A 9,543-nucleotide genomic window follows, 5' to 3' on the forward strand; every position below is an offset into this window, starting at 1 on the left:
AGTCAAAACTGAGGTATATTATACATAATTTTGTACAGGTTTGTGTTTGGCTGCTGTTTTTTTTGGAGGGGGGGGGGGTATAAGATAACAAAAAAGTTCACAAGTGTGAGACACTTGCTTGTTGTTAGATTTAAACTGTGCATGCTTAGACGACCTATGTTTTTCTTCAGACTTTTTTGCTGTTCCTTTTCTCTTTTTCAAAACTTCCAGTCACTGTTAGCTGATTTTCTCTTTAATAGTTGATAAATGTGCTTATTCTTTCTGTTTGAATGTGCCATCTTCTTCAAAAATTGTTTGCAAAGTCAATGATGATTTTTCTGTTATGTCTACCAGGGGATTCAAAGCACTTAAACAGACTGTCAAGCTTTATTATCGTTTAGGGAGGTACAAGGAGATGACAGATGCATATAGAGAGATGTTAACTTACATTAAATCTGCAGTGACCCGAAATTATAGTGAAAAATGTATAAACAATATCATGGATTTTGTATCTGGGTCTGCCAGTCAGAACTTTGGTCTTTTACAAGAGTTCTATCAAACCACCTTGAAAGCACTTGAAGAAGCTAAAAATGAGGTAACCGTCTTGGTTTTTTTTATGGGTGAGCTTGGTTAATCTTTCAGGAGTTTTTATTAAAGTGAATTGTTTTACCAATTATTGAATACTGTTATGTAGAGGTTGTGGTTCAAGACAAATCTTAAGCTTTGCAAGATCTGGTTTGACATGGGCGAGTATGGGAGAATGAACAAGGTACGCWGCTGAATTGCCCCTGTGGCCTCTCCCCAAGTAAAAGCACTGTTCAGTACTTCAGTTCTGTCCGAGTTTAATCTGTCATTTACTATAACATATATATTATATTTCAGATTTTGAAGGAACTACATAAATCTTGTCAACGGGCAGATGGGACTGATGATCAAAAGAAAGGAACTCAGTTATTGGAAGTGTATGCAATTGAAATCCAAATGTACACTGAGACGAAGAATAACAAAAAACTCAAGGTGAGATGCCTTAATTGCTAGTCTATGTCATATACTCACCACATGTTTGATGCTTTAAATGCTAGTGAAGATGTTTCTGACTTCATTTTCATGTGATTTAACGTATAAAAGTCAGGTGTTATTTGATTTAAATCTCAATCTCTTTTTYACATGCCCACAATGCTGTTTGCAATTGCCTTTCCTCATTTGTAGTTTTCACTCATCTGAAGTGAAAAATCACATATAAATTCTCTCTTCATCCATTGCTAATCTTTTCTACTGCATTTTTAGCTCTAGAACATGTGGCCAGAAAATATATGTACTAAACTTCCTCCTCAGGGGTGCACACATATAATGAATAGAGAACTATGACAGAAATAATTTCTTCTTATATTCACTGAAAGAAGCATGTATTCTTGTGGACTGTTAATTAGGCAGTCATGTGATACTCCAAAGTCAAATCTGGACTCTTTTTCTGATGGAGGGARTACTTAATTTATAACATTTCTAGTCCAGTTTTTAAACTGAATTCCCGATTTGGGTAATGCGAGCAGCAGAGCACGATTAACTTTTTTTTTTTTGACAGTTCTATATGCATTTTTGTGTGTTTTAGGTATGGTACAGAAAGCAAGAATATGAAAGAACTCTTTGTTCATTTATCTCCAAATTTCCTTTTTTTTTTGTTTAAATGCTAGTTGTGGCATTTACTCCAGCCGAGCATCTTACAAGTACTGACTACTTGTCAAATGATTAAYTAAATATCAGTATATCACCGGAGTTGAACAACTCAAGGATGTGTGTTAGTGTATATAAACATTATCCACACATACATACAATATGAGACCGCCTATGAAAGTACACTTTCTTTTTCTTCAGTGAATCAGTGTCACACTTTTCATGAACGTCACATCCCCAAAAGATGGAGCTACTCATAAAGTTACATAGATGGCCGGGCAGAATTAAGACAGATCAAACTAAAGATATTACACATCAAGAAATTAAAGTGTTRCCAGCTAGGTTTAATTTTTATCATGAAAGTTCTGGACTTCATATCTTCTGCGTGGAATCAGCAGTTCTTTTTGCTTGCTGGAATAGGTTCTACAAACATGTGATGACATAAACACACAAAGTGAGTGAACACCCACTAAAATTAATTGGTAAGCAGATAAATTTTTCTATAATTGTTTTTAAATTACAACTAGAAGGCATTACCATTAACCAACACTGCTATACTCCAGACATTACTTATAGAAAGYAACCATTTATTTACTTAACTTTAATGCCTGTGATTGGATCGAATAGTCCAGGTCCAAAAGTGATCTGTAACGATATGGTCATCATGGTCTAATTTATCCTATTGAGTTGCTTGTTTGAAGTTCTTCCAACAATATATCCACTGCCATCGATTACCTGTTAAATACTTGAGCGATGTGACCATGATTTGTCTTTCTCATTTTCATATTGACCTTGATGTGATGTGTATCAAACTTAAATTTCATTTGTCAGCCACTACTCTTACCACCTCTGCACTGTTGCTTCTTACCTGACTRGCATTAGTGCAGACTACCAATGTCTTCAATAACCACCACACGGTCCTTGCCATTAAAACTTAGCCAAGAGAAAAAACTGCTCAAATGTTGAGCATAACTAGCATCAGTTTTTGAAGCCATGAGAAGATTTTGAGCTTTTTTATGGCATATGGGCTTTGGACTTGAAATGCTTCGAAACGTGTTGCTTGAAAGCTCACTACTTATTTATGCAGGGATTGCTTTTCCGTGGTGCTTTGCAGCATACTAGGTGGATGTTGCACAATTGCCACTATTGAAACTAGAAACCCATCATATCATCTAAACAAATGGAAAAAAAGACCCTTGACGTTGGAACTTAGCACCATAAAAATATATGTGTATAGTATTTGGGCCTAAATGAGTTTCTTATAATTAGTAGATGCGACACATAAACCCATGTCTGGTCATTGTGAACATAGTAGCTAAATAATCCSAACGCGTTACCTAAGGCAAATATTGTATAATTGTTCGATTTTCCGCAATTTTTTCCATACCTCTGTGTAAATAACCCAATATTGGTTCACAGTCAATAACATCTTCACCATCTAGAGTAACAATGAGTCGAAGAACACCATGCATTGATGGGTGGTGAGGTCCCATATTGACTATCATGAAGTCTTTTCTTGTAGATGGTWCAGTCATAGGTTTTTCCTGATTCATTCTTCCATGAATTGCTGAAAGCGAAAAGAAGTTCATCAAACTTTAAGCGAATAATTCAAACTAATTCTTCAAATTAACGAGTTTTTCTCTCTCGAATATCCAACTGACCTATTAATTCTTTATAACGCGCTCTAATTTTTTTTGGTACTTCAGTAGGGTGAGTTTGCTTTTCTGGGTCACTGTTTTCGAGTTAAGCTTACTTACTTTCACGGAATGAAGACCAAGGAAAGAATGTTTAATTAAGGACCATGTTCTTAAATAGAGTTGCTCACTTAGCTAAATTGCAAGATTGGGGTTTGTTTGATATTCCACTTACATCTCCASACGTGGCTGGATATTCAAGTAAAAGGGAGCACATTGCTTTTGTCTGTACTTTCAAAATCTCCCATACTCAAGTCAACTGGCTAAAGCGTTCCTATACTTGGTGCATGTCCAGTGTTGTAGCAAAAACCTTGATCCAATGTGTAGGATAGGTGGGAGGTAGTGAGACAGAATGACTATTCTTGGAAGACCTTTGACAAAAAGGGAATCTGCCAAGTAGATTGAGTTGTCCTATCAAAAGGGAAAGGTTGAAATGTCCTGTCGAGGGGGGGGGGGGAGCAGGGACTATGGGGTACTTACTATACTTATCTTGTAAAAAAAATACACAAGAAACCCGTAAGAGTGAATTTTCAAATTCTGAACTGAAGTAAAGTAATGAAGCATGCTGGAAACAAAAGTTAGGTTAGGAAGGGAGAAAGGATAATTACCAAGACTGTGGAAGAGCACACATTCAGCTTTGGAGTTTTCAGTTCACCATGATGATCACCTTCCCAAGTCGCTTTTATGCCATTTGAAGAAGATAGAGATTTTGATATATGGACTGATATCTGCCATCTCGTCATTCTTGCAATGTTGTAATGCCATCTTTTTAGAACTAAAATAAGTAAAAGGGGGAGAAAATGGTGAGAGTGGCAGTAATTATGTTCAAAAGGAACAAAGATTMTTTATAGCATAAGTTTTAATAATCAAAAGGTTACCAAGGTGCTGTACTAAATTAAAAGACAAAGAACAAAKAAAATCGTATTCAAGKGCTTTTTTGCCATCCAATAAGGTCAAAGTGAAAAGGGTCRAAAATATACTCGACATCCTTTTCATCTAGTAATTMAGACGAGAGCAAGGAGCAGCAGTCRCATTATTGGAAAAAGTTCAAATCAATGACTTGACAKAGAAATTCTTTCAGAGAAAACAACCATTATTGAAATGATTTGTCATCTGAAACCATGTCTTCATTCTTGGGAGTTCCATGCACTGTGGTGAATGTTTAGAACTCGGTATTCTCTAAACGTTTCATCTTTACGAAGGTGTAAATGTTTGTTCATCGTCTGATTTGTCAAATCAACAATTTGACAGCGAGCAATTCTTTCAAGAGCAAACAACCATGACTGAAATGATTACGTGCATTTAGAACCATGTATCYGTTCATGGGAGTGAATATTTTTTAGAACTCGATATTCTAAAAAAAATTCATCTCTATGATGGTGTAAATATTTGTTCATCATCTGATTCGTTCCATCGCTATTTATCTTCTTGTTCCTATGTGTCATTCACTGTGATTATCGTGTGTTAACTTGTTTCATATGTATTTTGACAGCAACTGTACCAAAAAGCACTTACCATAAAATCAGCGATTCCTCATCCTAGGATCATGGGCATAATACATGAGTGTGGCGGCAAAATGCATATGGCAGAGCGCCAATGGGCAGAAGCAGCTACTGACTTTTTTGAAGCTTTTAAAAACTACGATGAAGCTGGGAATCAACGAAGAATACAGTGTCTTAAGTATGCTTATTTTTGTATTTTTCCCATTACAATAGTACTTCATTTCTTTTTCTGTACCCATATGTTTTATGTTAAATTGCTTTGCTTGTTTTACAGATACTTGGTACTGGCCAACATGCTTATGCAATCCGAAGTCAATCCATTTGATGGGCAAGAAGCAAAGCCGTATGCGACAAACTTGATCGTTTTTGCTTTTCTTGAATCTTCAATATTACCCTTTGTGATTGCCAACTTAATGCTGCAGATACAAAAATGATCCTGAAATCTTGGCGATGACAAACTTGATTGCAGCATATCAACGGAATGAAATATTGGAATTTGAGAAAATCCTCAAGGTAAAAAGCTGACGGTTATGTACCCATAATTTAGATAAAATTAATTCTATGTGATCCATTCTTTCATCCTCTTTGGCTCTTCCCTCTTCTCCTGTCAACTCCCAATGATATGAATGCAAACTCTCAAAATAATATGTCGCAGAGTAACAGAAGAACCATCATGGATGATCCCTTCATTAGAAATTATATTGAAGATCTTCTGAAAAACATCAGAACTCAAGTCTTACTCAAGCTCATCAAGCCATACACAAGGATCAGGATCCCCTTCATATCAAAGGTAGCAACTCTTTTTGTATGGCCCCTGCAATATTTTGAGGGCATCTTATACATATGCATACATGCATACATACAAAGAGGGAGGTTGTGGGGGAAACCCCCCCAAAAAAAAATGAAAAACTGAGGAACACCTTCATTTCCATACTACTAATTTGTAAGTAATTTGTCTGGTATGCACATATGCGTACAAGGAATTTGTCCGGTATGCATATATGCGTACAAATAATTTGTCCGGTATGCACATGTGCATAACATGCACACGTGCATAAAAACCAAGAAACAACTTCAATTACTTGTATGCACATTTGCATACCGTCCAAATGAACGGTTATCAGGGTGTTCTTCAGTTTTCCATTTTTTTGCGGTTTTCCCCTGAACCAATACGAGGGAGGTTCAGGTGAAAACCCTCAAARAAACACCCTGGTAACCATTCATCTGGACGGTATGCTCAAATACATACACATATACATGTACTTATAAATTGATTAATGGATCGATCATGTCAAGATTCATTGATCACCAATAAATTATACTGAAACCATTGCCATTCAGGAGCTTAACGTTCCAGAGGCTGATGTCGAACAGCTGTTAGTCTCGCTGATATTGGACAACAGAGTTCAAGGCCATATCGATCAAGTTAACAGGCTGTTGGAGTGCGGCGACAGGTTATTAAATCTCGTCTATATAAAAAAACTATCTACAATCTTATTTGTATGTATGATTCCAATTGTGGGATTTGGATGGTGGCAGATCAAAGGGAATGAAGAAATACACTGCTGTGGAGAAATGGAACACACAAYTGAGGTCACTGTATCAAAGTGTTAGCAATCGAGTTGGTTGAAAATTGAAGTTGTTTATTTCCATTGGCATATTTTGTTCATCATGTCAAATTCAAATTAGTAATCTGAACAGAACACACCAGGGTTGATGTGTTTTTTAGAGGGAACACTTGTTGCAAACCTAAAATGCTGTCTTCTTTTGCAGAGTGAATACTATCTGAGGTATATTATTACTTACTATCTTCTAAAATAAGCATCTATATTTCTATTTTACAAATGTCTATTTTAAAATCATAACCTCAAGGGTRAAATTGTCATTTAAGCACTATGCGGTGCGGTTTATGGTTTTGGGTTCAAACTACCCTCATATTTTGTATATTTTTTAATTTTATATGACACACACACAAACAAACCATATTTTGTATATTTTTTAAATTTTATATTCTTTCAAAAGTTCAAGAAAATAGTCATAGGTCTTGTTTGTAATCGCGAGCCCATTTAAAAGACACAAAAAAAAATACATTTTCTACCCTTTTCTGCAAGAAAAATTATATTTTCACCCAAATACGTAAAAAAATTACATTTCTCACTCAGGTCTACAAAAAAATTTACGTTTTTAACTCAGGTCCGTAAAAAAAATACGGACCTAGGAATATTTTGATAAACYTTGTAAAAAAGTGGWTRACAARTGAAATCAGTCGATAAAAATRATTATTTTAATTAATTTCCAAAAATAAAAGTACTTGATTGTATTTCTCTGACATATTTACTTGCGCATTAAATATTTTTTAAAACAAAAACTGTAACTGTGAAGTAGCATTTATTCCAACAACTTTTTTTTTTCTTTCTGTTTTTATTGGTTTCATGTACTTTTCTACTGATTTGTTGATACATGAAAAAAGAAGTGATGAATTCCTTTCGTTTTACAAGTGTAAGGATTTATTCGTTCAAAAAACGTTCAAGTACCCGATCGCTCAAAATATAAGAGTTTGTTAGGTTTTTATWGGTTTTAGTAAGTTCAATAATTCATTTGGTCTGTGGTTTGTCAAAAATAACACCTCTGTCCTTGTTGTTTTGAAATTACAAGATGATCATCATGGTCTGTAAAAATGTCCAATTTTTGTCCCTTCCTCTAATAGCCATTAAAAAGAATTCTTTACAATTTGCCATTTTATCGATTTTTTTTATTTTTTACCCGACCAAAATTGATTTTATGATTTTGGTACTTGTGGTTTTTAATTGGGTAAAAGACAAAATTGATAAAAGAATGAAAATGCCACTACAAACCACGTTGATCGTTTTGCATTTCGAAATTGCAATGACGAAAAGTGTWATTTTTCACAAACCAAGTGGTCTAAATTTGTAGTTTATCTAAAGATTTATCTTATACTATATTATAAATCATTTGACAACAACTCTTAAAACCATTTTTTTATGTATAAAGTATTGTTTATTGATGCATATTACTTAAAATTTAAGATTACATGTATAGTTTATATGAAGACATCTTATTAAAGCTCCATGTTTGAATTCGTGTAATTAACTGCAGATAAACATAATCAAATACATGATAAACATCATTTTAAATATAAAAAATCTAAAATATGATTAAGATGATCATTGAGTTATAATATAATACTTAATTATTATTAAAAAAAATTATTTTAATTAAATTAAAAATAAATTAGTTCATTTTTAAACTTCAATTAAATTATAATAAAAATTAAATTATATAAAAACGAGAACTTTTAAATAGTTAATTTGATACTAATATCGTAAGGTTTACCAAATTCACTTGGAAATCCAAAAATAAAAAATCTGAAAAAAATATAAAATTTAAATTAAATAATCCAAAAATGAATTTGGTTTTGAAACAATCTTAAAATAGAGAAGTAAAATCTAAAATCTACAGAAAAATATTATATTTAACTCAAACAATTTCTAATTTTTGAATATTAAAACTTGAAATAATTTTTTTTTCTTTTATAAGCATTTAATTTCAAGTTTCTTAACAAAAAACCATAAATAAATAATATTTAAACTGTCAAACAACCGTCCACACAACATTGTAAAGTGTGGTTTAGAACTTTCATGGTGTCCTTTGCGGTTTTATTTATTTATTTATTTATAAAAGCATGCTATGTGGTGCTGTTTGTGTTTCTAGTTATCAAACTGCGGTTTAAATCGCACCAACCCGTAAAAATTCAGGCAGGGTGAAGCTCGGCAGAGGGTTCGAGAATAGGGTAGGGTCCGGTTCTTAAGATTCGATCTAATCATGATGGTAGTATTTTATGATTTTATCATGGTATTGGATCCTAAAATTTTGTATATATTTTAATTTTTTATATAACACATATACAGAATAATTTATTATTTATGTATCATTTTTGGACTTTATATTTTGAACGTTTGAGTTTGATCCAATACGACAATTAACAATATTAATAAATTAGTTGGATACGTTACATCAGCATGGTAACTGATTAATGCTTCAATTGGTTATCCGAATACTTAAATGTTTAAAACTTTACATATGATGTACCAAAATGAAAGTTTGAAAGTATGATACCTAAAATAAGAATCAAGTTAAAAGTATGTTATTTTTTATGTAATTTGTTTTTTTTTAATATAAAATGAAAGTAATCCAAAAATGAAATTGGTTCTAAAACAAGAAACACGCGTAGGTGGTCAAAAGATTCCAGCAAGGGGTATGGAGGGTGTGTGTTTGTTTCATTTGCAATTGCATTTGGTGGTGGTCAAAGCTATCGACCCACCCCACCCAGATTCTAAGTCTATATCTATATCTATATCAACACAACCAAACCCCTCTTTTTCCTCCAACCCTCCTCAACTGATCCCTAGCAATCCAATAGTTCTAACTTAGCACCACCGTATCATGGCTTGGAGTACGTTAGTCGTGTTGGTAATCGTACTAGCAGCAACTTTTACATCGACGGTCAGTGCGAATTCTGAAGGAGACGCGCTTTACGCCCTTCGCCGGAGCTTATACGATCCCGATAAAGTTCTTCAGAGCTGGGATCCCAATCTTGTTAATCCCTGCACCTGGTTTCACATCACCTGCAATCAAGATAACCACGTTACTCGCGTGTAAGCCTTTCTCCTTAACCC

The 9,543-nt window shown here is 33.8% G+C and overlaps 2 protein-coding genes across 2 annotated transcripts in view; both read left to right on the forward strand.

Annotated features, from left to right (window-relative positions):
* The window catches only part of LOC112504388 (COP9 signalosome complex subunit 2), a 9,798-nt gene extending 3,134 nt beyond the window's left edge, over nt 1-6,664 (forward strand). The window contains exons 4-13 of the mRNA XM_025108332.1: nt 3-13; nt 334-574; nt 674-748; nt 862-996; nt 4,837-5,024; nt 5,121-5,189; nt 5,269-5,359; nt 5,502-5,636; nt 6,188-6,300; nt 6,386-6,664. Coding sequence (XP_024964100.1) covers nt 3-13; nt 334-574; nt 674-748; nt 862-996; nt 4,837-5,024; nt 5,121-5,189; nt 5,269-5,359; nt 5,502-5,636; nt 6,188-6,300; nt 6,386-6,476 — 1,149 coding nt within the window. The 3' untranslated portion in view covers nt 6,477-6,664. The remainder of the gene's footprint in view (nt 1-2; nt 14-333; nt 575-673; nt 749-861; nt 997-4,836; nt 5,025-5,120; nt 5,190-5,268; nt 5,360-5,501; nt 5,637-6,187; nt 6,301-6,385) is intronic.
* A 2,491-nt stretch (nt 6,665-9,155) lies between these two features.
* Nucleotides 9,156-9,543, forward strand: part of LOC112506600 (leucine-rich repeat protein 1-like) — a 6,955-nt gene continuing 6,567 nt past the window's right edge. The window contains exon 1 of the mRNA XM_025110764.1: nt 9,156-9,522. Coding sequence (XP_024966532.1) covers nt 9,311-9,522 — 212 coding nt within the window. The 5' untranslated portion in view covers nt 9,156-9,310. The remainder of the gene's footprint in view (nt 9,523-9,543) is intronic.

This window comes from Cynara cardunculus (genome assembly GCF_001531365.2).
Source record: "Cynara cardunculus var. scolymus isolate 2C chromosome LG 2, CcrdV1, whole genome shotgun sequence".
NCBI lineage: Eukaryota > Viridiplantae > Streptophyta > Magnoliopsida > Asterales > Asteraceae > Cynara > Cynara cardunculus.